The sequence below is a fragment of the Phragmites australis genome, chromosome 1 (assembly GCF_958298935.1).
Source record: "Phragmites australis chromosome 1, lpPhrAust1.1, whole genome shotgun sequence".
Taxonomy (NCBI): Eukaryota; Viridiplantae; Streptophyta; class Magnoliopsida; order Poales; family Poaceae; genus Phragmites; species Phragmites australis.
Genome location: NC_084921.1, coordinates 8,149,417 through 8,176,693, shown reverse-complemented (window position 1 = coordinate 8,176,693; position 27,277 = coordinate 8,149,417). Strand labels below are relative to the sequence as shown.

At 43.1% G+C, this 27,277-nt stretch overlaps 5 protein-coding genes across 8 annotated transcripts; 3 read left to right on the top strand and 2 right to left on the bottom strand.

The window, feature by feature from the left end:
* Positions 1-2,396: 2,396 nt before the first annotated feature.
* Positions 2,397-3,476, top strand: LOC133904719 (low molecular mass early light-inducible protein HV90, chloroplastic-like). The gene is made up of 2 exons (XM_062346261.1): positions 2,397-2,657; positions 2,818-3,476. The coding sequence occupies exons 1-2, from the start codon at positions 2,520-2,522 to the stop codon at positions 3,208-3,210; spliced, it is 531 nt and encodes a 176-aa protein (XP_062202245.1). The 5' UTR covers positions 2,397-2,519; the 3' UTR covers positions 3,211-3,476.
* A 6,823-nt stretch (positions 3,477-10,299) lies between these two features.
* LOC133904434 (alpha-1,3-arabinosyltransferase XAT3-like) lies at positions 10,300-14,542 on the bottom strand. Of its 3 annotated transcripts, none has more exons than XM_062346015.1 (5): positions 14,344-14,542; positions 13,937-14,068; positions 12,345-13,859; positions 12,168-12,242; positions 10,300-11,924 (listed from the first exon to the last, which is right to left on the bottom strand). In XM_062346015.1, exons 3-5 carry the CDS (start codon positions 12,472-12,474, stop codon positions 10,753-10,755), a joined length of 1,377 nt encoding a protein of 458 aa, XP_062201999.1. In that variant the 5' UTR covers positions 12,475-13,859; positions 13,937-14,068; positions 14,344-14,542; the 3' UTR covers positions 10,300-10,752. The 3 variants fall into 3 exon arrangements, with proteins under 3 accessions (XP_062201999.1, XP_062202045.1, XP_062201964.1); XM_062346061.1 differs by having other exon boundaries at positions 12,345-13,820; XM_062345980.1 differs by having other exon boundaries at positions 12,345-14,068.
* Positions 14,543-16,026: 1,484 nt separating this feature from the next.
* LOC133904645 (uncharacterized) lies at positions 16,027-18,967 on the bottom strand. The gene is made up of 4 exons (XM_062346140.1): positions 18,676-18,967; positions 17,202-17,384; positions 17,047-17,106; positions 16,027-16,492 (listed from the first exon to the last, which is right to left on the bottom strand). The coding sequence occupies exons 1-4, from the start codon at positions 18,889-18,891 to the stop codon at positions 16,205-16,207; spliced, it is 747 nt and encodes a 248-aa protein (XP_062202124.1). The 5' UTR covers positions 18,892-18,967; the 3' UTR covers positions 16,027-16,204.
* Positions 18,968-19,481: 514 nt separating this feature from the next.
* LOC133930800 (uncharacterized) lies at positions 19,482-21,777 on the top strand. Its single transcript, XM_062377545.1, has 5 exons — positions 19,482-19,533; positions 19,704-20,266; positions 20,755-20,988; positions 21,059-21,176; positions 21,263-21,777. The coding sequence occupies exons 1-5, from the start codon at positions 19,482-19,484 to the stop codon at positions 21,283-21,285; spliced, it is 990 nt and encodes a 329-aa protein (XP_062233529.1). The 3' UTR covers positions 21,286-21,777.
* A 1,193-nt stretch (positions 21,778-22,970) lies between these two features.
* Positions 22,971-26,930, top strand: LOC133904295 (fruit protein pKIWI502-like). 2 transcript variants are annotated; one of them, XM_062345792.1, is made up of 5 exons: positions 22,971-23,669; positions 24,580-24,679; positions 24,761-24,856; positions 24,938-25,018; positions 26,400-26,930. In XM_062345792.1, exons 1-5 carry the CDS (start codon positions 23,014-23,016, stop codon positions 26,460-26,462), a joined length of 996 nt encoding a protein of 331 aa, XP_062201776.1. In that variant the 5' UTR covers positions 22,971-23,013; the 3' UTR covers positions 26,463-26,930. The 2 variants fall into 2 exon arrangements, with proteins under 2 accessions (XP_062201776.1, XP_062201840.1); XM_062345856.1 differs by having other exon boundaries at positions 22,976-23,633.
* Positions 26,931-27,277: the final 347 nt, after the last annotated feature.

Here is a 27,277-nt window from a genome sequence, read left to right as displayed (position 1 = left end):
GACCAAAAAATTTTAACGGGACAAGAGCAATCGATGAAGCAGCAAGTACTTCTCAAAATCATCGAACACAACAGTGTCCGGCACGATCTCACTAAAGTTGGCCACCGTCTCGAGCTCGATGACAACCTCTGCCCCCAGATGAAGTGAATCAAGAATCAAGGACACATATAGCAAGAAGCCTAGAAGAGAAGAGGAAACCAAGACGACTAGTGCCGCCAATAGGGGAAGTGGGGATGTTGCCTGCGGTGGCCCACGTCACTAGAGCCAACCTCCGAAAGCCGAAAGTCGCAGTCTTAGCCGACCTCGGCAATGAACTCCACCTACCTACTTGAGCCCGAGTGAGCGTGCGTTGGCGGTGGTCGGTGAGGCACGCGGATTGGGGGCGAGGTGGCGCGCGTGAAGGAGAGAAGGTGACAGCTTGATGTGCTAGAGCCGGGGAAGAGGGAGGCATCGATGCGCGTTCTGGGACGTTGACGGTGGGAGACGGTGCGGATCCGGTGTGGTCGAGTCACACACGACGCGGGGAGGGAGCAGATCTGGCAGAATCCGCTTGGATCAAGGCCCGTTGCAACGCACGAGCACGCACAGTTGAGAGTTGTGCCAACCACTTCCAAAACCCTAGCACACCGGACCCACGTGGAGCCGGGAGTTGTGCATCCGCCTGCGCGGGGGGAGAGAGCTTCAAGAGGCGGCGGCGGCGGCGGCCTTTCCGTTGTTCTCTATATTTGCTCACCAGACATCTCACCCTTGCCTTTCTGTTGTCCTCTTTTGGCTCCAACGTAGGAGATCTTCTCCCACTTGGTCGTCCCATCTGCCCAAACCCAAATCAAGAACTAACCAGGAATCGCAAAGAAAAAGAGGGCAACAGAAAGGCGAGGGTGAGATGTACGCACGAGCGTCGTCATGGACGAAGGAGGACATGCGGTGCCTCACCAGTGCGACGACCTTGGCGCACACTGCTAGGGACCGGAGGCCGGGTCTCGCCACCGCCAAAGCCATGGGTGGTGGTGGTGCCGCTGGTTTTAGCAAACATGTGGAGGACGGTTGGGTTGTTCCGATGAGCGTGGCTGGCCTGGCTGGTGACCGACGATGGCGGCGTGGTCAGGGACGATGGTGGCGCTTCGGTCGGAGACGCGGAAGCGGGAGTTGCTTGGTCGTGGACGGTGGCGATCATCGGAGTTGCTGGTGACCGACGATGGCACAGGGGAGCAGGCAGCGGTGACGGTGGGCCTGGCGAGGAGGAGGCAGGGATTGGGTGGTGGGGATGCGTGTGGCTTAGGAGAAGATGAGGCTATTGCACATGGGGCCCACCTGGCGGCGTGGCTCCTATGTAAGAGAGGGGATGGGGGTGGGTGAGGGACTCATGAGTCCCGTGTGGAACTTTTTGGTACTTTTTAAGTAATAGAGATTGGATCCTTAACATATATAAGTTTTTTTTACAATATTTATTTCTTTTTTCTTTTATGTATGTCCCAATAAGTTAGGCATTTCTCCCTTAAATAATTAAATTAATAATAAAAAATCAAAAATAAAAATGGTTGTGCACATCTTCGAATGTAGGGGTTGGGATATGATTTATTCCATTATCTAAGAAAAATAAAAAACAAATCATTGCATATGTTTTACAATTGTGATGTAGGTCCTTAAAGTTGTAGTTTAAGGTGTATTATTGTTGCTATAGGTTTTAACAAATTGTTTGTTAGTTCTTTTAAGATGTTGTATATGTCTCGCAAAAATTTTCATAAAAAACCTTCAAGTTTCTATTTTTTTAAATTACGGATTTGGTATTTTTAAATGTTGCATTGGTTTTTAAAAATTGTTATTTTAGGTCTTTCAAAATGTTGAGTTAGGTTTAAAAAATATTAAGTTATACTAAGTTGGGTCCCGCCAGGAAAAAAACTGCCTAAACCAAACTTTTCCCACCACGGCTAGGTTCAACAGCTATCCCATGGTTAACTAATAAATGATAGTTATGAAAATTATTATTTTATTTCTAGCACCAGGATTTGCAAAATCAAACACCTCGATTAAGCTGTTGCTTCCCAGTACCCCATGCTAGTGTGAAATGCCCTGAGAATCTTTCTCTATCCCCTCCTAGCACCGTGAAAAAAATCAAAGGTGGAACTGCTCTGGAGCGAGCCACCGTAGCCCCCCTCCCTCTCTCCATGCAATGCCGCACGGCAGCCTGTGCATCCACGTCGATGCCGACGCAATCGCCCAGCTCGCTGTGGACTTGCCTCCCTCCACGTAACGCGCATGTCCCGCTGTCACCCTGCAGCTCAATCAATGCAGGCTACGGCCGTGAATCGCCCCGCCGACGTGGCCCCCGCCGCCGCCACCCCGTGATCACGGGTCGCTCGCCCTCGCTACCTAGCTAGCTCACCCTACAAAGCGGACACCTCACTCGCAAGAACACAGCAGGCAGCAGCAGGTCGATCAGCAGCCAGCACAGCGAAGCAGGCCACCTCCTGTTCCTTCTACGTACAACTCGATCTCTATCTACTTCACCCCTGCACACAATGGCGACCACGGTGATGTCCTCCATGAGCTCTCTTGCCTTCGCCACCGGCGTGCGTGCCGGCCGCTTCCCCGCCCGGCTTCCGGCGGCCGGGCTCGCGCCGCGCCGTCGCGCCCTGGTCGTCAGGGCCCAGAGCGAGGTGAGAATCCACCGATGATAGCGTATCGAGTTTGTTTACTCTCCCTGGACGCGGGTTGGCCCCACGGGATTAAACCCTCACTGGCATGTGGGCCATGTAGGAAATTGTTCGCACTAATTATGATTAGCGCTAACAATACCTTGTGCATGCGTATCTGCAGCCGGAAAAGAATCCAGCGGAGGAGAAGCCGAAGGCAAAGGCGAGCCCCGGGCTCTGGGACGCGCTGGCGTTCAGCGGCCCTGCCCCCGAGCGGATCAACGGGCGCCTCGCCATGGTCGGCTTCGTGTCCGCGCTCGCCGTCGAGGCATCGCGCGGGGACGGCCTCCTCTCTCAGGCCGGCAGCGGCTCCGGGCTGACGTGGTTCGCGTACACGGCCGTGGCGCTGTCCGTGGCGTCGCTGGTGCCGCTGCTTCAAGGGGAGAGCGCCGAGGGCAGGAGCGGCGGCTTCATGACAGCCGACGCCGAGCTCTGGAACGGGCGCTTCGCCATGCTCGGGCTCGTCGCGCTCGCCGTCACCGAGTACCTCACCGGCGCTCCGTTCATCAATGCGTAGATTTGTCGTACATGTGTACGTGTACGTTGCTTTTGGTAGGTTGTTGTAACTGTACACAGTAGCTTCCGTACGTACATGTAGAGGAGGTAGTATACAAATTTTACTGTGTCCGTGCAAAATCCGCATGCGAAAATTTTTGCGTGAAATGTACAGGCAGACATGTAAAGTTGAAATGAACTCCTTTTATGAGCATGTAGCCATCACAAAGCCCATTCGGCAAGAACATGAAGAATATATCTTATAAGGAGTGTGTTGACATTTTCGAATATCTTTGGTTTTTTAGATTTGTCGGACGCAATCTAGTAGATATTTATATGGTAAGCAATAGAGTGGCTTTGATATTTCATCTCTTAAAGTATGAACTGGTAAACTTGTTTGGTCTTAATGCACCAGCAAAATCAATCATCGTTAAACCAAAGTATTTACAATATCTTTTATGAGCATGTAGCCATCACAAAACCAATTCGGTAAGAACATTAAGAATGTATCCTATAAAGAGTGTGTTGGCATTCTCGAATATCTTTTCCAGTCACGAGTAAGGGTTCCTTCAAATTTGTCGGACGCAATCTAGTGATATTTATAGTCGTAAGCAATATAGTGGCTTTGATATGTCATATTTTAAAGTACGAATTGGTAAACTTGTTTGGTCTTAGTGTATTAGCAAAATCAACCATTGCTAAACCAAAGTATTTACAATAAGGTTTTTGAATTATCGGATAACAAAACACTTTTATGTTTAATTTAATATATTGATAAATCATAAACACGAACTAATAAACTAGAATAATCATATAGGAGTATATACCTGAACATGTATGTAACATGGTTATATATATATAATACTCGATGATAGAGACAACAGAATACTAAGTATGGCAGACATAAAAAGAAAAGATCTGATTACAGTACCGTTCAACACCAAGAGATGTAGAGACCCGCGACGACGAAGATGATATAGTGATAGCAAATCGTGAGCAGTCACGTCAAACACTTCCTAAAAATCTTATTTGGACTTCCTCAATGCAGAAAACCATATGGATGAGACGTGCCATGATTGAACTCTTAACCGACACGATCTCCGTATCTCAAAAGAAAGCCACACCTACGTAAGATATTGGACCCAATTTCAACAAATCATTCATGTATGTGTCTTGTGCCCTTCATCCCCTTTATGGCCACAACCTGACAAGACAAGCGAGCAAGCGTGTTTGTTTTTCTTATCCTCCCATCCACATGAGCTAATATGATAGATGACATAACTGCTTTTAAGTTGGTTTCTTTTCATACGGTGGGCTTTTGAGATTTATTAAAAACTATTCTCAAATGTAAACTGGTCAAACACATATATTGTAACACTTATTATACACATACTTATTCTCAAATAATCTTTTCAACATTATAACAACTCGTGTGCTCTTTCTGTACACAAAATTAAAATTGCCTCAAATATTTACTGACATTTCATATTATGTACTACAGAGGTCAAAGAATGGAAGGAAGCTAGAGGTCCAAAGTGGTGAGGACGAAGGAATGAAGCTAGTGAAATATACTCGGGTCAGTCAAATTGTCAACTGATTGAATTATGTTTCAAATCATTCAAATTTTAGGTCATTCAATTGTCGTCAATGTGTCAGATTCGAACGCACCAAATCCACTATTATTTTATATAAAAGAAATCTAACTCTAGTTCTCACCCCACCCCAACCCACCACTGGTAATGGTGGACCTAACGCTGGTGGCGACGGAGCATGTCAAGGAGGAAGCACGCGACAGGGGAGAGGCGGCAGACGGAGGCGGAGGTGGAAGGAGACAGTTGCGAGGGATCAGAGGAGGAGGAGGATGTAGAGTGTGGGTCCCAGTTGGGGGAGGCGGAAGGGGATGGTGGTGGAGGAGGAAGGCGAGGACTGGAGTCGAAAGGAGGTGGCACGGAGGTCGGTGAAGAGGCCGTCATGGACAATAGTGGCGGGCAACGGAGGACGGAGAGGGAGAGGGCAGGGAGGCCATGGCGTCGGCGGTTGGTGGCATGAGGCGTTGCTCGGCATAGTGCGTTGATACAGGCCCACTAGATTTTTGTATACAGGCCAGACTTTGGCTCAGCTTATCCGCCCCTTACAAACGATTTTTTATCTATCTATCTCTCTCTATATATATATATAATTTACAAATATGTTCTTTTGAAAATTTGCAGATCCAACAGCAATAGATTCACATGGCATGAGCTGAGACCAGTTGGGCAGCTTTTTAAAGGCACACCCATAGTAATGGTTGGATGCCACGTGGACTTGTTACCTGTTAGAAAGGTGATAAGGGCGACAGAGGTACATATCTCAAATTTTCAAAATAGAAATACATATTTAAAAAATTTAAAAATAAAAATATATAAATAAAAAAGTCCCTTACACTTAGCGTAGGAGGAAAAATTTAGCGAACGCGCACTGGTAGGACTCACAGGCTAACGATCGTGCCGTCAGCCAGGTAAGGCCCATTAGCGTACTTCACATGACCCATAAATAGAATGGATGGGAGTTGCAATATATATATATATATATATATATATATATATATATATATATATATATATATATAGGACACCTATTCTATACTCCTAGGAGTATGTACTCCCACATGCAATATACCACCTAAACAAACACTTTATACTCTTTTATCATTTTTAGTATACTCTAATACTAATTCTAAGATACTCCAATATGAGTTGTATGAAAAAAAATTCAATGTTAGCCTTTCATTTTTGCTATATACTCTTTTTTATACATAAAAGAAGTATATACGCAAATTAAGATAAAAATCATGGAATTTCATAAAAATTTTCGTGGGATTTGTATTGTAGTATCTTATAATTACTAATGAAGTATATTTAAAGTGATAAAGAAGTATAACTCATGTGTAAAAGTGGTATATGAGAGGTGGGAGTACATACACCCAGGAGTACATACTAGTTTTCCTATATATATATATATATATATATATATATATATATATATATATATATATATATATATATATATATATATATATATATATATATATATGTACTCCCACATGCAATATACCATCTAAACAAACACTTTATACTCTTTTATCATTTTTAGTATACTCTAATACTAATTCTAAGATATTCCAATATGAGTTGTATGAAAAAAAAATTCAATGTTAGCCTTTCATTTTTGCTATATACTCTTTTTTATACATAAAAGAAGTATATACGCAAATTAAGATAAAAATCATGGAATTTCATAAAAAATTTCGTGGGATTTGTATTGTAGTATCTTATAATTACTAATGAAGTATATTTAAAGTGATAAAGAAGTATAACTCATGTGTAAAAGTGGTATATGAGAGGTGGGAGTACATACACCCAGGAGTACATACTAGTTTTCCTATATATATATATATATATATATATATATATATATATATATATGTGCAAAATTATATGTTCATTTGAAAATATTACAAGACTAGGCTACCGTCGCTCATTCAATGGGTGAGGGCAAGGTATCACCATTAAACAGATGACAGCTTGTGGTCCCATAGCCACACGAGCTCGAATTTAATAAGGGAGTGACTTAGGGCCCACGTCAACGTGTCACACATTCATCGGGGCCTAGTGAATGGGCGATATCTTTCTCATGGCGCGCCCCGATGGACCCACCCAAAAGGTGTCGTCTCCTATTTGGGCAAGACCTTGCTAATATATAATGCGGACGCGAGCCCTGAGTTGATGTCAAGAGCTCATTTGCGCTAGTGCCTAGCCGAGAGAGTGAGAGAGAGCGCAGAGAGAGGGAGGAGAGGAGGAGAGGGGAGGGAGGAAAAATAGGAGGCGATGCCTTGCTGAAGAAAAAATGTATGCTTTTTTTACTCTATTTTTTTACAAACATGGTAGGATAGTTAATAGTGCTAGGTTTTGACATATATTTAAGGTTAAATCTAGGGTTTATATGTGGGTTAGAATGTAGATCTAGGTTTAGAAGTAGGGTTAGACAATGTTTAGCAATTAGATCTAGTTTGTACATATATTTTAGCAATTATGAAAGTTCATATAGCCCCTAAGTGTAGTTTTTTATAATTAATAATAATACCTATGGACTTATTGAGAATTATTAGTAGGTTGTTTCATAGGTGATGTATAGAGAAGAAATATGCATCAAGATGAATGAGCTATAGGTGATACTCGGGTAAGTGAATGACAATACCTATGAACTAACAATATTACTGATAATTATTAGTAGGTTATTCCATATGAGATGCATAAGTGATAAGATATGAAGTTATTAAGGAATGCCATGAAAATCAAAGATATGCATCAAGATAAATGAGTTCTAGGTGATACTCATGAGAAGAAGAAAAAGCTCAAGAAGAGTGACAATAAGCGCGAAGGCTAAGTCACTTGTGGAGATTAAGTGACTTAAGATATAAAGTTGTCAACAAAGTTTTATGGACTAACCCACGTGCTTTTGGGATTATGATCCATAAGAAGATATGAGTTGAATTGAGATATCACATATGCAGTGAAGAACAAAGATTGGACTTCATATATTATAAAGTGAATTCATTAAACATACCAGATACAAAGTGGCTTTATATGACAAGACGGTGAAGGGAAATCAATACTCGGCTGCGATGGACCATCCAGTGGTGAAGGAAAAGCAAAGGGCTTGACGCTGAAGGACCAATGCGGTGGTGAAAGGTGAGTGAAGGTTTTGCGTCAATGGACTATGCGAGGCTATGAGAAGCTATAGATGATTCGCATCAATCACATGAATAATCTGAACAGGGTCCTCGGGTGGGTCTAACTCGAGTAATTCAGAAGTTCCGAATTGTACTAACTACTAGGCATAACAGCTAGTTTTTGGGGGTTGGGTATAAATACCCCCTCACCCCCTCTTTGTTGAGTTGCTAGTGCTCCCACGAAAATACTCAAAGTCAAAGCCATTAGAGCTCTTCCCACTCTATTTTAGTATGAGATTTGAGAAGAAAAGTGAGTTGGGTTGAGAGATTGAAAGATTGAGTTGAAGTGAGCATAACTCCCGTCTTGAGCACTCAAGTTCATCAATAGAAAGTTCGTTTTCATATTTGTTACTCTTGAAGCTTGAAGTTCCTAGGCAATTAGGCATCACCGGTGAGCACATAAGGTTGTAGTGTACCGTGGGAAGTTTGTGAAGACTTGAATTTTGCCTCCGCAAGGGAATAAATCAAGAGTAAAAGCCCAATCTCAAGTGTAACTTAGGTGGTGAGGAAAATGATTGAAATAGACCTGGCTCAAGTGTGACCGAACCCCTCAACAGAGACATAGGAACCTCAAATGCAGGTATCCAAACTTTGGAAAATAAATCACGCGTCTCCTCTCTTTGTTTGCTTGTTCTTGAGTTCTTGCTCCCGATTTGTACAAATTTGCTTAATCTAATTGTTCGTGTGAAATTGACCGTAGGTACTCCATGGACCTGCTTGGAATTGTCATTTGGAACACACGATTTTATTTGATTTGAGCTAGAACTCATTATGTGTTGTTTAATTTTAGTTTCATATTCTAAACCCAGAAGTTCTGGATAAGGTCAGAATTTCTGATGAACAGTAATTTCGAACTTCATATAAACAGTACCAAAACTTTTGATGAATAGTAATTTTAGAACTTTATATTAGAATTTTTTGCATATCTTACTAGATTTGGGTATTCTTTATCACACCCTAGGTTTATAATATTCACACTTATTTAAGGTGTTTATGCACTAGTTGAGCTTAGCATATTTAGATTTTTCACTTGTGAATAATCCATTAGTTTATTTCTGCTGCAAGTTTAGACCAAATAGTAAAAGGGTCGAAGTTTTGTAAAAAACGCCTGTTCACCTCCTCCCCTCTAGGCGACATCATTATCCTTTCAAATTAGATGTAGTATTTAGACATAGGTTAGATATTAGATATATGATTTAGATATAATTTAGATAGAGCTTAGGTAATAGATGTAGGATTTAGAGGTTTTACATGTAGCGACTTGGGGATGTTTTTTTTTCAATGTAGATTAATTGTTGGATCATGTTTTTAATCAATATTGCAACATTGTAGATGTCGGTTTATGTATGTTTTTTGTTCTGTCAGAATACTGGTAGGGTTTTATCTCGATGGTTGGTAGGTATGTCGGAAAAGTGGTTATTTATGATTTTTTTTTATAGAGACAGTGAAATATTTTATAGTCCGGAAGTGGTAGTACTATTGATCTTTGAGTCAATGGATAAGGGTGTTTTCAGATCTATGTAGAAGAGTGTCAAGCATTTATATGACTGGTTGACGCGGGTTTTCGGATTTAAAAATATAAAAAAATTCTTGTAATTATAGTCTCCCTTAACTACGAGGTTGCTCACCAAACATATATACTCTGTGACTTGGGCCGTAGTAACATAAGCGAACGTTGCGTTTCAGCCCAGGAACCACACCATCCTATCTAGGGGAGAAGCTCCATCGCGCAGCGCAAGGCGTCCCTGAACTTGTGGACGTCGATGGTCACGTTCTGGCCGACGAGGTACGCCGACTGCAGCGCCATCCACCCTTCCCGCCTCACCCCCGCGCGGGTCCCTCAGCATGCAGTGGTTGCGCGGGTATCGCCTATCAGAGGGTGACAACAAGATGTTGCAGATCTTGTTCTCTCGATGAACATACTACGGTAATCTAGTATTGTAAAAATTTTAAACAGACATGTAATATTACTTTTATTTATTTATTTATTTATTTATGACCAGGCTAAGATGGGCTGATCTGGCTTTCGGCATTTGCCATGAATCTGGCGAACCTCATTAGCCCGATGACATAGGACCATCAGGGCTGGATCTCCGTAGTCGCTTGGGTTGTAGTAACAGAAGCATACAAAATTTCCAAACAGACGGTCCAAAATTTTCAACGCAAACAGTTACTTGTATAATTCATTTTTTTTCTCATCTTACATGTCATATTTTTATCTATTTTTTTTAAACTAGATGATAGTATCTTCTATATTACATTTTTTTTTAGATTTTTTCATGACTTCTTCAATAGTGTTTTAAATTTTAGAGTATTGGAACATTGCCTTTTTATTTTTTAAAAAATTTATCACCCGTTGATGGCAAAAATATAGAGTTACAAAATTTCAGAGCGAACTCATATATTTACAATTTTCAGATTAAAAAATATAAAAAATTCTTGAAATTATAGTCTCCCAAATATGAGATTGCTCACCAAACATATATACTCATTTACCTGGACCGTAGTAAAACTGTATTTGGTTGGACTTAGGCTTTTGACTTTTAAGTTGAAAAATTGATTTCTGACTTCTGACTAATGACTTTTTGCTATTGGTTTTTTAATAAATTTTTAACTTCTCACCACGTTAAAAACCAGAAAAACTAATTTTAACCAACTTCTCAACTATCAGTTCATTTTATTATAAACCAGTTTTTTAGTTTTTCAAAATTCAGCTTTTCACGGGATGTTTGGTTGGACAGGGCCTAACATAAGCGAACATTGCCGTTTCAGCCGAGGAACTACACCATCTATCTAGGGGAGAAGCTCCATCGCGCGGCGCAAGGCGCCCCTGAACCGGTGGACGTCGATCGTCACGTTCTGGCCGACGAGGTACACCGACCGCAGCGCCATCCACCCTTCCCGCCTCACCGCCGCGGGGTCCCTCAGCACTCGGTGGTCGCGCGGGTATCGCCTCGCCAGCGTGCTCTCCTCCACGGCGATGCCGTAATGCACGTACCCGAGTCCCATGTCGCGGGCGGACGCGCCGAAGTCCTCCGCGGCCATCGCGTCCAGCCCGCCGAGCGGCACCACCTGCACCACCACTGCCCCCGCGGGGAGGAACACCAGGTTGGCCAGCCCGGCGCCGTGCACGCCCACCAACACGTCGCACGAGTTCACCAGCCGCGCAAAGGAGGGCAGGTCCGCGTGCCGCTCCGCCTCGCCGACGACCACCTCGTACCCCAGAGTAGTGGCTGTTCGTGTAATGGCGCCGACGTTGGTGAACGTCCTGGTCGCCTTCCGGGAGATGATCAGCAGCCTGGGGTGGGCGGAGTGGTTGCCGTCACGGCCGTGGAGCCGGATGGCCATGTCTCTCGTGAGGCCGTAGGATCTCCGGGCGAGGTGGCCGAAGTCGGCCATGGAGTACTCGCCGGCGGTCCTCGCGGCGTCGACGCTCATCTCCTTGTGGAATTCGAGGCCGACGATCACGTGAGGGTAGCAGAGCACGCCACTGCGTTCTCTGTCCAGGTCGACGACGCCATGGCGGGAAAAACCACGGAGCAGCGGCCGGAACTTGTCAACCCACCACGGCTGGGCGTCGCTGACGAGGAGGTGCACGTCGCCGCCGAACTGCCGCGTGGTGATGAACAGAGGGACGAGGACGTCGGTGAGGTCGTGGAACATGTTCCCCGCGTAGCCGCCGACCGAGAAGATGACCGCGGGGGCGGGGGCGGCGTCCTTGGCCGTGCATCGAGGGGCTGCGCGATCGGTGGGATGAGACGAGGCGACCGTCACCTCCGTGACGTGGGCGAGGGCATGGCCATCGTTCTTCCTTGCGTGCGGCTTCATCCTCCATGACTGGCGCCTCGCTGAGTGATGGAGGAGGAGGACGGTGGCGTTGGGGAGGACGCGGACGTCTCCTTTCAGCTCGCAGACGTCTGATCTTGGGCTTGAGAAGTCACAAAACACCGGCCCTTGGTTTCTGCCTGCAGCATGAAAAGCTCTTCAGTCCTCTTAACTGACATTGTTAAAATTTCCTCTTCTTGATCCATAGGCGATTGAGGTCCGAGGAGATGCCAGATTAGTTGTATATATGTTCATGGTTCATGGATGGATTACGGGAGTAGAAAAGTTTGAAGTGCAAATTTACAGCTTTATAAAAAGCTAGCAAGAAGCATCGGATTCCTCTGAGAATGTTCTTGGTCTGAATCTGACTACGCTCAGCGTACCTGAATGCCGAGAGCCGATCTTTTCTTTTTCCGACATTACCAAAGACGACGAGCCTACTGAAAATAACAAGCTTACTGCAACACAAAGTTAGAGAGAGAGAGAGAGAGAGAGAGAGAGAGAGAGAGTAACATCACGCTGGTCGATGTAAAAAGGTCAGTGTTAGTGCACGAACTTACATGTTTGCAGAGGAACCGCGTAATGCCTGAACATTGTCACAAGCGAAATCGGCACAAGAATGCATACTGCAAGCAGTACCGATCCAACCTTGACAGTAAAATTGCTGATAATTTTCTTCTCACAGGCCATCTTGCAATGCTAAGACCCTCATCTATAATCTGTACACAAAGTAGCAAGGACACTCTGAGTAGTTGCTATGCTTATATTCTTCTCCAACTGACCTAATTACCCAAAGAACCCTTTCAGCGTTCGTTCTTGTGTTAGTTCAAACATCTAAATTAAACACTCAGTGTTTGTTGAAGAGATTCTTCAGGAGTCAACAACAGAATAAGCCGCACAGGCCCTGATTGGGATATCGTGCAAAGTTAGATGAGCAAACTCGGCGAGGAAAAGCAACAAAGAAAGCAAACTATGTGTCTCCCTCACCTTTTGGTTTGGTAGGAATGTGGTTATTGTGCATTGCTGTTGAAGTATCCATGTTTGTTACAGTAGAAAGCAAAGGTAGCAGAATACTCACTCAAAAGAGGCAGAAAGGCTCTGCATTTTTCTTACTGATCAAAGTGTATCCCGAGAAAAAGTAGCAAAAGAGTCCCGCATTTCAAATAAAATTACTGAAATATGGAGAACATGTTTTTTTAGAACTTATATTAAATCTAGTACAGGAAACAGAGCATGATGCACAAACAAATCAGAACAGAGTAACAGAGAAATCTGAATAGGTACCTGTTCAGGATAAGTTGCAGCAGAATGCTGGACACAGAAGAAGCAGATCAGGATAAAAGGTCAACATCAGTGGTTGCTAGGTGTTAGACAAAGAGAGTACTATTCCAGTTAGGTGGTCCAACCCTTTGTTAGCTAAGAACTACATGGAGGATTCTGCTCATAGTCAAATCCTCCTTGCCAACATCTGAAGCAAAATATGAACTGAACAACCGAATCTCAGAAATTGGTAACGAAAATAGATAGCATATTGTGTTAGACTGTTAGGTGCAACAGTACTTTTAGTTTTAGCATTCCCAAAAAAGAGTAAAATTGAATTTCACTGTATCAAAAAAGCTTCTCCTGATCTCCAATGGAAATTGTATTCCAAGAGAGAAAAAAGGTTCCTTGTAAATAAACTATGATTACACAAAAGATTAACTGCAAATGTTATAAAAGAATCTATATTTACAGATTCGTCATGTCTCACAATAATCTCTATCGACTACTCCCCAAGGACTCTTAGCAAGATCAACGGAAAAGCAAGAGCAATTATCAGGTCCTTGCCTTTTGTTGATCTAGGATAACATTCAAGATTCTCCCAGGCACATAAACTCTCTTTCTGATGCCCTTTCCAGCAAATATTTGGAGTTTCTCATCTGAGGCTGCTATATGGAATGCATCATCCTCAGAGCAAGCTTTGTCAACAAGGATTGTACCCCTGGTCCTCCCATTGATTGGACGGGGAGTACAAGCAGATTAGGTTGTTTTAGTGCCTAGCAATCCATTGGTGCACAAACAGTTTATATCTTCATCTTCAAATGAATCAGCAACGTATGTCACTCAGCAACAAGGGGATGATGCGCCGAAACAGGATAGATTTAAGCTTTACCTCTGGAAACTGTTCATAGGCCAATGATTGTGAGTGTCCAAGGCGAAACCAAAGCTCCTCAGCCAAGTGTGGTGCGAAGGGTGAAAGCAGCAGAACAAAGGGTTCAATAACAGACTTTGCTTGGGTTTCCCACTGTAAGAGAAAAAAAAGAGTCACATCCAGTTCTTTTATAAATCATGGAATATACAATTTTATGCTTCCTCTATATATAAATACATGTTGTTTTAGGCATGGCATGATCTAATAGAGGCAACTTTGACTAGTAATTTCAATTGCTGGTAAAAACAATACAAAAATAGCGAATAATGGAAGTACACGATGATGGACATATTAATTCTGCTTTCACTTGGTCAATCCAGATATATTTTCTCAGATTGGTAGTCAAATTTTGAGAAGTTCGACTTCACCTTGTATGCAGCATTCACAAACTCCATCATTGCTGAAATTGCCGGGTTAAATCTTGTTTCGTGAATTTCATCCGAGGCCTACAAACCAAAATATTGCTCGACGAGGAACCTGGCGTCGCCGATGGAGATGGCGCCGTTGCCCGCCAGGTGACCGCCGCCCTGCGGGTGGAAGATCGTGGCATCCAGATAATTACCGTTGAGGAGGGGGGGGGGGGGATGGAGAAACCCAGTGGACGGCGAGGACTATGGCGGGGGAGCGGAGGACCCACATTTCATCGAAGTAGGCGAGCCTGGTGGGGCCAGCAGCCCTCGCCGGAGCAGCCTCCGCCGCCATCACAGTTGAGGGCTTGAGGCGGTGGTGGCCTGGTGGGAGTTGGGCGTGATCGCCGCCGGTGGCAAGGGACTGGAGGTGGCTGGCCGGGCCCGTCACGGAGCGCCAAGTGGTTCGAACGCGCAAATACGCTGGAAGGAATCGAATGAAGAACAAAGCGAAAGAGCCAATTCATAGCCCACGAAGAGAGAAATTACAAGGAAGTTGATTCAATTACGCGGCTGATTAAAAACGTTGTTCGATCAGTCAATGCTCCCAGATGGCCTTAACCCAAGAAACTGGGAAAGATCAAAGCATCCAAATGCTAGTAGTATTACCTTGTGTCTGTTTACATGCTGGCTTGATTCTGGACTTTCCAGGAGCTAACAGCTTCCAGTCACCTTCGACCATGCTTTCATGTAGGAGCTGTTTTTCCATTACACAGCAATAGATGTACTTGCAGACTTCCAAGCATGTACTTACTGGTCTGATTTTGACTATCTACATGGAAGGATGAAGATGCATGCACCAGATCAAGAACAAACATGATCTGTCAAGAAAACAAGGAAAAACTACAGTGCAAATACATGATCTTTATTGGTTCCACAAGAGGCAGTATTGGACTTTGATGTTTCCACAGAACAGAAACGTCTGAAGCAAAGTTCAGTGATGACTGAGGAATGCTCATAAAGTCATACGAATTATTCCTCCTGCATTCAACTGGTTTGGGATTGCACACTGAGACAATAAGGCAAGTTATCAGCAAAAACACTAGTTAGTAACAGACATCCTCAACTGAAAGGCTATACAAGTGTATCATTTCAATATTTCGTCATTTGCACTTCTTTTTCTTTTTTTTCCAAACAAGTGCATATGCAAGATGAACATTAGCTATACAGACTACAGAGAAGATTACTGATCTTGTACAATGATGATTCGCATCTCATATCTTTTGGAGCAGGCGAAGACGTTAGCTAACCTTCGTCGGGAGGCGAGGGCTGCCGGGCATGCACCCGAGCGAAGAAGGCTTCGGCACCCTTCGAAGGGATGGCCTAGCTCGGCACAGTGGACCCGACTACGGTCGTCCTGGGTACTGTTGTAATTATGCGTTCATGCTCATTTGTACCATAATACCTCCGGATATTCCAGGAATGTAGCAGGTTAAGGGGTAAGATATGTAAACGAAACCCGTGATCGCCGGATACGGGCTATAAATAGAGCCACAGTGTAACCGTAAGGGGTAATCAAAAACTGTTTCGCCTCCACGTGTCACCTTGAGGGACATTCGATATCTCCGCGCCTGAAGGCCGGACTTCGATCCCAACAGATTGCACACTGAGACAATAAGGCAAGTTATCAGCAAAATAACTAAGTTAGTAACAGACATCCTCAACTGAAAGGCTACACAAGTGTATCATTTCAATATTTCGTCATTTGCACCTCTTTTTCTTTTCTTTCCAAACAAGTGCATATGCAAGATGAACATTAGCTATACAGACTACAGAGAAGATTACTGATCTTGTACAATGATGATTCAAGCGAACTGAATCTTCAGGGAACACGCTTACATCTGCACCAGTAAGCTACACCCCCACCTCTGCCTTGCGCAACAGCGATTTCCTCATCAACATAGAACCAAACAAAGAAGGGGTCTTTTGTGTTAGGTTCCCTGCCATCATCACTGCCTCCTAAACCGATTTCAAGGGGACCAAATGGTCCGACCTTTATGCGAACTCGCTCGAAGATGAATGCAAGTATTTTCTTTTTCCATGACAACCTCCCTTCAAAGGTTAAGCACCCAATGGGACCCAGATACACACCATTTTCGATCCTTTTTCCCTGGAGATAATGAAGATTGCAAAATTAGACATTGATTCAGTACAGGTTTAGAAAGCTGCAAACAAAATAATTTTAGTGGACCACAACAGTACACTGCAAATTTCAGTTACATTTAAGCACATACAGCTATGTTGGTTTAAGCATAACGTTTTTAGCAGTTTAAAACATATTTTTTCAGTGATTCTAGTTAGTTAAATATCTTGCTATTGAGATCGTGCCTCAGGACATTAGTTTTTTTAAACGAGACCTCAGGATATTAACAGTGCTTAGGATCAACTAAGCATTGTGCAATGGTGGACATGTTGCTGAATTGCTTACTTCTGAGAGGAACGTGAGCATACGATGCATACCGCATTAAAAAAATCTAGTATTGTTCAGCGAAATAAAATCTTTACAGTGTCAAACATGGAACTGTTTGAACAACCATAACAACTGTCACTGTCAGGATTTCTAGCACGGCAACTCAAGTACTCCACTACTCAAGCATCATTGTTCATCCGAACTACTCAATCATATCATAACTTCAACATTAGGAGCTACCATAAGAAGCTCACCGCGGCATCGAAGCGCTGGACTGCAGTCACTGGGAAATACTGCCCTTTCTCCAGCCGACCCTAAACAGACATTGCACTCAATTAATCAACCATCAAACTGAAACAGTTAGTTAATCCATGATACCCACCAAACATATTGGTCACTCAATCCTCACCTTAGCAGTGAAGATGAGCATCCATGTCCTGCCCGGAGACTCTGTCCCACCGAGTGTCTCAAAGAATGTCGATGTGTCGAGCTTTGCCTTCTTGATCTTGGACAATGCCGAGAGAACCTCCGGCGCAGGTACCTTCCTTGTCTTGGCCGCCTCCTTGAGCACCTTCACGCTGTCCGCGACAGCCTATGCTAAACCCACATCAAGAAGCAGTTTTTACTAGTCCCATAAAAAGTCACACTAGAATGAAAAATGTCATGTCGCAAACCACCATCAAACTATAGTGGAGTATTCCTAATTTCAGAAGATTAGGTGGCATACTCCCAAATGCGATGTCTTAAGTGGCATATATCCAATTTTGCTACATTTTTTAGGCGAAAGAATTCATCAAGTGCATGGAAAATATAGTTATGGGCAATTTCATCATTTCAGGGAAGTTGCACAATTTTCTTTCTGGCAGAGCAAAGAATCAGAATGACAGAAGCTATGTTGCACGGATACTTCCCAGATGTGCCGTATCACGCAGGGATACGTGTATCCCTTTTTTGATTTAAAATAAATACAAAATAAATGGGATACTTCGGGGATACTCCATGGATACTTCGGGATACTCCATGGGATATTTTGGTGTTAGTGCATAATAACTTGCGTCTTCTTTTAAGGAAGTCTAATGATTATCAAAGTGGGTCAAGCTGAACGTGGGATGTCGAGGGAGATGGCACTGAGAGCTTTGTTGATGTTGGCTTATTAGAAGACGCCAATCTCACACTTGATGAGCCAGAATTTGAGGAGGAGATATTAGGAGGGGAAGATTGAGTTCTTATCACTTCTTGATGAGCTTAGCATGTTTCTATATCCTATATATAATATTATGTTATATTGTTATGTAATGCACAATTGGACTATAGTTATAATATTGTATTTGGGGTTTACCGTATCCCCGTATTGCTGTTTTTTAAAAATATCGTATCCCCATATCTCCGTATCCGTATCCCCGTACCGTACAACATAGGACAGAAGTAAGGTTCATGTCTAGGAATGTGTCTTAGGAAACTTGTATCGTTGGCAATCTCCTTGTATAGCAACTAATGATGCTTGAATTAGTTTCCTAATAGGATTGTTGTAATCTTGATCCGGCCGGTTGGCCTTGTACACGTCAGGCCCCCTTCAGCATATATGACAGACGCGCGCCCCTGCCTTGAGGACGTATGCGGCGCTTGCGCAACTTCTCTCGATTCCATCTTTCTACAATGTGACTACCAAGAGATATACTGAAAAATTGCAGCTTTTGTATTGAAGCAATTCATCGCCATAGTTAGATAAAAAATAAGAAATTTATGCATGAGATCTACAGGAGACAGTGAAAGAGAAAAAATACTCAAGAGTCAAGACCACACCGCGCCGCCACCACTAAGTAAGAAACAATTTAGACCAGAATTAAAGATGCGATGAAGAATCCACTCCAGTGGCTACTCACCAACAGAGGGGAATCCTCCTGTGGTGAGGGCGAGGGCGAGTTCTGGACTTCCGATGACGCGGCGGAGGAAGCGGCGAGTGAGACGCCGCGGCGACGAAGGCGGGGGGAGCCGCGGAGGTTGAGCCATGGCGACGCGGGCTGGCGTTGGGACTGGAGCGGCGAGAAGAGTGGGGCAGAGGCCGTGGAAGCTTGGAGCAAGGAGGCAGACGACGCCATCGTCTTCTCCTTCGCGGTGGCTGTGTGGCTGCTGAGGAAGCGAGGAGTCGAACACACACACTTGGACCCTGGCACGGCTGCACGTGGGCAAAGCTTAGCTTCTTGGCCAGTGGCCACCGCCTGCCACTTGGTCACTATCATTCTGAAATCAAACTACCTGGGATTAACCAAAGCATGCAAGATGCGGTAAGGCAAACCAAGATCAACAAAGAAAAAAGTTCTAACTGAGAGCATCTAATCAGGCTTCATTTAGGAAAAAAGCATGGATTTTCAACTCCGAATATTTAATTCAAAATGACCCATCAGCAAAAGAAAAAAGTTCCAAATGAGAGCATCTAATCAGGTTTCATTTGGCAAAAAGCATGGATTTTACTACTAGAATATTTAATTCAAAATGATCCATCAACAAAGAAAAAAGCACCAACTGAGAGCATCTAATCAGGCTTCATTTGACCAAAAAAAACATGGATTTTACAACTCAAACTATTTAATTCAAAATGACCCTCGATGTCACATGGGTCGCAAATAATCAGGCTTCATTTGAATAAAACATGGATTTACAACTCAAACTATTTAATTCAAAATGGCCCATGTTGTTGGATGGGTCGCAAGAAAAAATGTCATATGTGAATAAGATCATATGTAAATAAGATCAGACCCTTAAATGAATGAGTTATAGGATTATTTTATGGTACGCGTAAGTCAATTGCGAAACTTATGACATATTATGAAAAACGCTTCTGAGTTTTTTGAGAAATGGGGAGAAAAAACGCTTTGAATTTTGGATGATATAAATCAAAATCATTTGCAAGGGCTAAACAGTGAAGGTGCCTCCTCTATTAAACCCTTCTCAGTCACCCGACACAGTGCCAGCCACCCTCCTCTCTTCGTAGTCTCGACCAAATGCTTCGCCTCTCCTTCTAGAACCATCCACATATTCCAAACCCTAGGCGGGCACCCATGGCGTCCCGCCGCCTCCTCTCTTCGCTTCTCCGTCCTCCGCCGCGCCCTCTCCGGCCGGCCGCCGCGCGTCCCCGGCCGACCTCCTCCTCGCGCGCTTCGCCGCCTCAGCCGCGCAGCCGTCGTCGCCGCCCCCGCCTTCCGCGGCACCGTCCTCGTCTCCGATATCGGGGGGGTCAAGGGCAAGGGCGTGAATATAATGGTCGCGCAGGTGATCGGTGCCGTCATCGATGTGCGCTTCGACGAGGGGCTCACGCCGATCCTCACGGCGCTCGAGGTGCTCGACAACAACATACGCCTCGTGCTCGAGGTCGCGCAGCATCTCGGCGAGAACATTGTGCGCACCATCGCCATGGACGGGACCGAGGGCCTCGTCCACGGACAGCGCTTCCTCAACACTGGATCTCCAATCACTGTTCGTTCTATTCTTAACTCCATTTCCGCCACCCTCCTGATCGCTTCTGATTCAATGGGTTAGAATAATAGAATAGAGTGGGATTATTACGGAAGCAGTGCCAATGCGGTGTGATTGAGTGCGGCGTAATAAATTGGACGGAGGTCTAGTTGGATCTGTTGTACATAATGTACTTTACATAAAGTATAGCAATTACAGGTGGTAAATGTTCCGGCATGAGAAATTCAAATGAAAATGAGTAAGTACTATTGTGGCAACTGCAAAGTGTAAATAAGAATGGCATTGCATTTGTGGCCCATAGCATGGGAAAACATAGTACTATAGTAGACAGAATGCAGCTATCATATATAGCTGCTGCAACATTTTAATCGAGCTCGTGCATGATGGCAGTGTCAATAGAACAATAGCTTGAAAACTAAGAAGGGATGCTAGTGTTAGTTTATGTGTGTACCCAATTTTTGCTCATATGCCTATTTCAACATCTGCAGGTTCCTGTTGGTAGGGCTACGCTTGGGTGTATCATGAATGTCATTGGCGAGCCCATTGATGAGAAAGGCGACATAAGTTCTGCAGTGTATTATGATGCATTGGTGAGTTTGGGTGATAATTCTTTTTATCACATTCCTACAACAGAGACAAACCATTTCCTCCCAATCCATCACGAAGCGCCCGCTTTCGTTGAGCAGGCTACAAAACAGCAGATCCTTGTCACCGGAGTTAAGGTACAGCAATTTTGTTTGGTATGCTAGGATGGTATGTGTGTTCCTAAATTCTAATATAGATGCCATGTAGGTCGTCGATCTCTTGGCACCCTACCAAAGAGGTGGAAAGATCGGACTGTTTGGGGGTGCTAGTGTCGGTAAAACTGTGCTCATCACGGAGCTGATCAACAATGTAGCCAAAGCCCATGGTTTGTTCATCAGGAACTTCATCTGTTGTAATTTTCATTTCACGGCTCATTATTGTCCTGCTGTGATTTGAACTTCCTATTTATAGGTGGTTTCTCTGTTAGCACTTAGAAAACTCCTATGCCCAGTGTGTGCTCGCGTGTGTTCTTCCAACTCACGCAGGATTCGATCCAACGTTCAAGAGCGTATCACTACAACCAAAAAAGGATATATTACGTCTGTATATGCCATGTATGTGCCTGCTGATGATCTGACGGATCCTGCTCCTGCAACTACATTTGCCCATCTTGATGCCACAACAGTGTTGTCCCACCAGGTTTGTTTACGGTGTTGGGTGCTTAGGTAAAATGATACCTCTCAACACTGTGTCCCTGTTCATTTTACAATGTCTTATGTTATATATCTTGTCTAGATTTCTGAACTTGGAATCTACCCTGCTGTGGATCCACTTGATTCAACAGAATGCTTTCACCCCATGTGTTGGGGGAAGATCACTATAACACTACCAGTGGTGTTCAGAAGGTTCTGCAGAACTACAAGAACTTGCAGGATATCATTGCCATTTTGGCTATGGATGAGCTCAGTGAAGATGACAAACTCACTGTTGCACGAGCCCATAAGATTCAGCGGTTTCTGAGCCAACCTTTCCACGCGGCCAAAGTTTTCACGGCTGCACCTTGCAAGTATGTGGAGCTGAAGGAAAGTGTTAAAAGCTTCCAGGTGAGATTAGTTGGAAACGATGATTCTTCAATTCGGTGTAGAGCATATCTGCCTACCTTTTCATCGCTTGTGTCTGTAGATTTGCATCGTACATTGTTATTGACATGAAAATAAAATGGCCGCTCTTGCAATATGAAGTTGATTTTTTGGGGTTCTTGTGCTTAGTTGTTTATGCTTTGCTCATCCTGTTTTGCTATATAAGGTTATCTAATCATGCTATAGTTGTTAAAGTGTATTTATCCTTAATCTTTCCGCCTCATAATTATGTTGCTTGTTGGAAACATCTTACATAATGAAGTTCCTTTACTTACACAATTCAAGAAAATGACAGTGGCATATTTGGAGGGTAATGAAATAGGTAAGTAAGGTATATTTGGAGGGTAATGAAACATCTTACATAATCAATAAGTTTAGTTCATCTGGTTTATGCAAGCGTTATGCCGATATGCATTTCTGCAAATCTGTTTACAAGCATTGCCTTTTTCCACGCCTGTCATAGAAACTTAGTGCCAAGTAACTTTAAAAGATAGCACAAAGAACAAAAGTTCTTCATAAGGGGCATGCCATTTGCTGTCTATAATTTGACCCGCACCGTCGAACTAGTTTCCTTGTGATTGGAGGAAGTTTTGTATGGCAAGTACGATGACCTACCTGAACAGTCATTCTACATGGTTGGAGAATTGAGGAGGTTATTGCCAAGGCCGAGAAGATCGCGCAGGAGTCTACATCTTAAATTCTTAATATTGATACTTTTTAAGCCTAGGTGAAGCGTTCACATAATTGAAGGTGATGAAAACAGCGTCCTAAGCTCGTGTTTTTGCTAGTGCTGTTCTGGTCTATAAATAACGACGAAATCTTGGCAATTTTGAAAGAAAAATATGTATGGGATAAGTACTCGCGAACAATTCATTTTGCGCGTGAATTCATACCGAGTGCAATGCCTTTGGCATTCGTCTGTGGACGTTGGTTCATTTCATTTGCATCTTAATATCTTTCATTTGCACTATTATGTTCCGTGGCCGTCTGAAATTATGGCGATGAAATACATCCCTGTCGTTTATTTTCTATTTTTGGTAGCTGTTTCCTTTTCTGCTTTGACGAAGAGAGGAGAAATCAAACATGTACGCTGCACCTCTACAACTTTCCAACCTCGCGGGAGGCCAACGAGATCCCTCCCTCCGGCGGCTTCCCTCCCTCCTCTCCTCACGCCGCACGCCCTGCAGATCGCAGACTGCCCACGCGACCTCGATGCTTCTGCGCTCCTCGCCGCGACGCCTCCACCTCCTCCGCCCACACCACCTCCGTCTCCTCTCCGCCGCTGCCCTTGCGGCTCAGGCCCTGCCCCAGTCCCCCACCGACTGGGCGGAGGCACCCCTCGCCTCCGTCCGCCCGGCCACCGCCGACTCCTCGCTCTTCCACGTCTCCCTCGACCTCTCCGCGCACCGGGGCCTCCTCGCCTCCCACGCCGCCGCTGGCCAGTTCCTCCCCTTCCGCCTCCCCGCCGCGCCCTACCCAATCTTCCTCGCCATCGCCTCCCCTCCTCCTTCGCCCCTCGTCGAGTCCTCCTCCTTCGACTTCCTCGTCAAGCGCCTCCCCGGCACCCCATCCGCGCGCCTCTGCGACCTCCGCCCCGGCGACCTCGTCCACGTCGGCGCCAGCGTCGTCGGCCGCGGGTTCGAGGTCGCCAGGATAACCGACGCCCGCGACGTCCTCATTTTCGCCACCGGATCCGGGATCAGGTGCCTAGCCACCCCTGCGCTTCTCGACTATCCTTCGTATGCTTCTACTCGAAAAGTCAAACTCACATCGATTACACTACTACACAATACACAATTGTTCAATCTTAGGTCTAAATGACCTCAACCTAGTGCAATTGGGAAATTAAACATCGTGCAGAGTTCCATCGGCGTTGTGATGTACCCATTATTTCGGTTGTTTTGGGAATTACTTCAGGTTTCATTCTTGAGCCTGAAGCTTATCGCATTAGTGCTTTCTTAACCGAGACAAATAATGCTCTTTGGATGTAAGGAGAATGCACACATGCCCAACGGAAGATAAACATGGCAAGCACAATTGTATGATTTGTAGTTCGGTTTTTGCTTCTTCAGATAAGTTATTAAATAGTTGCAGAATGTCTTTTTTATGCTGCCAGCCTGCCACAGATCCGGATCCCTAACTTTGAAGTACCGCAACACGAATACTATAGCATGGGCGCTGGGCATGAAAATAATGTGCTGATTTTTATTGTTCACTGGGTACTGTAGTACTAAATCTCATTTGCCCATTCGTAATCCAATGGCTCACAGCAGTTCTGACTTCACTCCGTTGTGAAGTCAGACATCCCCGGCGAGCCTGCCACATCCCAATCAATTTAAGGTTGATGGCCTATTCTTGATTTTTTTTCCTTCCTTTCTGTCACTTTGATTGCATGAGCATATCCTTCCCATGAATAGCTTTGCCTGATTGGTTCAGTTGTAATATCAATGGATATGTGGAATCCTGCTCTCTAGATTAGTTGTATCTATGTTATAGAAGCAAAACAAAACAAATCCACTCCTTTCCTAAGAATACCGTATGCATTGTATCAATTCGTGGAAGGTACTTTTGTAGAAGACATCCGGATGTAGTAACATTGGAATGTAAAATTCTGCTCATAATTTCTCACTTCATATTTGTTCCTTGCAGTCCGATTCGGTCACTTATCGAATCTGGTATTGGTGAAAACGGTAATATTGGTGTAAACCTCTTCTATGGGGTTAGAAACCTTCAGAGAATGGCTTATCAGGTAGGCTTAAGTCAGTCTTAGTTGTACAATTTGTATCATTCAATTCTGTATATAATGGCTGGTGACTATGCGCTCTGACAGGAGAGATTTAGTGACTGGGAATCCAGAGGAATCAAAATTATACCTGTCCTCTCAAGACCAGATGCTCAATGGACTGGCGAACGAGGCTATGTCCAGGTGCTGTTATCTTCTACTATTATATTATTTCTAGCTTGTTGTGTTTCTTGAGCTTATAGTGTTTGGTTTTGCATTTAGCAGAATGTTTTCTCAAGGATGAAGAAGGTTGTAGATCCTTCATCCATGGGAGCGATTTTGTGTGGACATAAACAGATGACTGAGGTATGGTCTTATTGCTAGCTTTGCTCCCTTTTCAATTCTAAACATTGAGGATAACTATTTTATGAGTGAATTGCACAAAACTACAAGTATTGTACCATTTGTAACACAAAACTACAAGTATTGTGCCTAGTAACACAAAACTATAAATATTGTGCACTAATTTCACACAAAAACCGATTTTAATTAGATTCATCTAAAAAATGATCTTATGTTTCTCCAAAAATCCTAAATTTTTTTTGTATGTGTTCCATAATCTATGTGCAACCTATTTTAATTGGATTCACCCAAAAAAATCTGTTTAGAATTTAAACTAAAATTCTCAAAAAAGCTACTTTTATAACTCCTAACAATTGTTAGCGCTTCAAATAAAATCCTAAAATTATGAGAAAATTCACTAACATGATGGATTAATTTTTAAAATTATTTTCAGTTGTAGGTTATATGGTGAAAAAATGAGTTTCTTTGTAGTATATAACTGGAGCATTACAAAGGAATTCGCTTTTTCACCATATAACATAGGGCTGGAAATAATTTTAAAAATTAGTCTATCATACAAGAAGAATATTAGTGAATTTTTCTATATTTTTGGGATTTTATTTGAAGCCCTAACAATTGTTAAGAGTTATAAAAGTAGCTTTTTTTGGAGAATTTTTGTTTCAATTCTACACATACTTTTTAGGTGAGTCTAATTAAAATGGGTTGCACATGAATTGTGGAACACATACAAAAAGTTATAATATTTTTGGATAAACATAAGAACATTTTTTGGTGAATCTAATTAAAATTGGGTTTTGTGTGAAATAGTGCACAATACTTGTAGTTTTATGTTACTATTCACGATACTTATAGTTTTGTGCAATTTACTCTTATTTTATACAAGTTGTCAGGTCCATTTACATCCAGCGTGTTTTTATTTTTTCCCATGTGTCACAATGCTCTCTTCAAATCCTATGTTCTCTTCTTTTAAACATGTAAACTTCAGAAATGTTTTAACATTAGAGACCAGCATTGACTTGATCACTTTAAATTTGCTCATCGCGTAGCTACTTCATATAAAGCATATACAGTTGCACAACAGCATATCGTCGCCATTCACAAATTATACTGTCCGTGCTCTGGATTTTGTAGTTTATAGTTTCTATTTTGAGGCGTACCATTCTGTCTACGTGTGGAAGTTTAGCATAGATACCATCTAAAAAATTTGCATACCTAATATATTAAGGCAACATTCGTTACATATTAAATGATGGTTATAATTTAGGACTAATAGTTTGCAGTACTCCTTACCTCCCTCTCTCTGCAATAGTATTTCCTCCTTATAAATACTGGTGACTTGGTTCTGTACTTCCATGCTGATCTTCTATATATTTTTATGCTGCAGGAAATTACTAGAGTTCTTGTTGCTGACGGTTTGTCGAAAGATAAAATCTTAACTAACTTCTGACTTACATTAGGACACAGATCTGGCCATTTCTGGATGCTGTACCGTTTATTAGTAAACCATCCAGCAGTTATTCTTTCATCTCTCTAGCGTATTGACAAATAAGGGCTGTTATTTTTCCTTCATGTCTCTGTATCCACTATTGCATTGTTAAATGTATGATGTATTTTAATCTCAACACCCATTGGTCACTGGAATCAAGCAGGCCCGGGTTGAGATGTTTTGTAGTGCCTCAGATGATGCCTCCTTCGAAGGTGCTGATGTACTCCAAAGGACCCAGATAAATAAAAGGGGATATAGATTGTAGCATCATTCAGTTAGTATACCCTCATTTACGAGTGTTGTTTGCGCCGCTGATATTTTGCGGAGATTTTGGTGTATCTGAATGCTATTGAAATTTTGAATTAATTGAGTGGAATGATGCGTCTGGACGTATCTCAAGGTCCTGGATGTGTCAGAGAGTTGTGTGCACTATGCAATTATGTGCAGCCAGCAGCCTCATTTTTTAATTTCTGGTGTATGAACAGATTTAAATTTAAAATGAGACTCTGATTCTTGCAAATCTTAAAGCTGTTACAAATAAATACCATGAATATATTGGAATGTCAAAGTTGGTAAGTACTTTAAGAATAAATCTGTAAGGTTATCATAAGATTTAATTTGTAAGTTTTTTATCTCTCCATTATTTTGTAACTTACAAGGATAGAACAATTTAGGATAATATATTTGGTTATATTACTTTTTATATAATATGTTTGTATTTGAGTAATATATGAAGAATTATCTTTATAGATAATTGTTAATCAACGGAACCAATA

Excerpts from the sequence above, each read along its gene's own strand:
- LOC133904719 (XM_062346261.1), top strand. The coding sequence starts at position 2,520 with ATGGCGACCACGGTGATGTCCTCCATGAGCTCTCTTGCCTTCGCCACC. Across the intron at positions 2,658-2,817 it reads TCGTCAGGGCCCAGAGCGAG|CCGGAAAAGAATCCAGCGGA; the intron begins GTGAGAATCCAC and ends GCGTATCTGCAG.
- LOC133904434 (XM_062345980.1), bottom strand. The coding sequence starts at position 12,474 with ATGGCCTGTGAGAAGAAAATTATCAGCAATTTTACTGTCAAGGTTGGA. Across the intron at positions 12,243-12,344 it reads CGCGGTTCCTCTGCAAACAT|TAAGCTTGTTATTTTCAGTA; the intron begins GTAAGTTCGTGC and ends TTTGTGTTGCAG. Across the intron at positions 11,925-12,167 it reads GATCGGCTCTCGGCATTCAG|GCAGAAACCAAGGGCCGGTG; the intron begins GTACGCTGAGCG and ends TTCATGCTGCAG.
- LOC133904645 (XM_062346140.1), bottom strand. The coding sequence starts at position 18,891 with ATGGCGTCGTCTGCCTCCTTGCTCCAAGCTTCCACGGCCTCTGCCCCA. Across the intron at positions 17,107-17,201 it reads TGCTCATCTTCACTGCTAAG|GGTCGGCTGGAGAAAGGGCA; the intron begins GTGAGGATTGAG and ends ATGTCTGTTTAG. Across the intron at positions 16,493-17,046 it reads TCCAGCGCTTCGATGCCGCG|GGAAAAAGGATCGAAAATGG; the intron begins GTGAGCTTCTTA and ends CATTATCTCCAG.
- LOC133930800 (XM_062377545.1), top strand. The coding sequence starts at position 19,482 with ATGTTGTTGGATGGGTCGCAAGAAAAAATGTCATATGTGAATAAGATC. Across the intron at positions 20,267-20,754 it reads ACACTGGATCTCCAATCACT|GTTCCTGTTGGTAGGGCTAC; the intron begins GTTCGTTCTATT and ends CAACATCTGCAG. Across the intron at positions 21,177-21,262 it reads CAATGTAGCCAAAGCCCATG|GTGGTTTCTCTGTTAGCACT; the intron begins GTTTGTTCATCA and ends TCCTATTTATAG.
- LOC133904295 (XM_062345792.1), top strand. The coding sequence starts at position 23,014 with ATGTACGCTGCACCTCTACAACTTTCCAACCTCGCGGGAGGCCAACGA. Across the intron at positions 23,670-24,579 it reads GCGCTTCTCGACTATCCTTC|TCCGATTCGGTCACTTATCG; the intron begins GTATGCTTCTAC and ends TGTTCCTTGCAG. Across the intron at positions 24,857-24,937 it reads GCGAACGAGGCTATGTCCAG|AATGTTTTCTCAAGGATGAA; the intron begins GTGCTGTTATCT and ends TGCATTTAGCAG.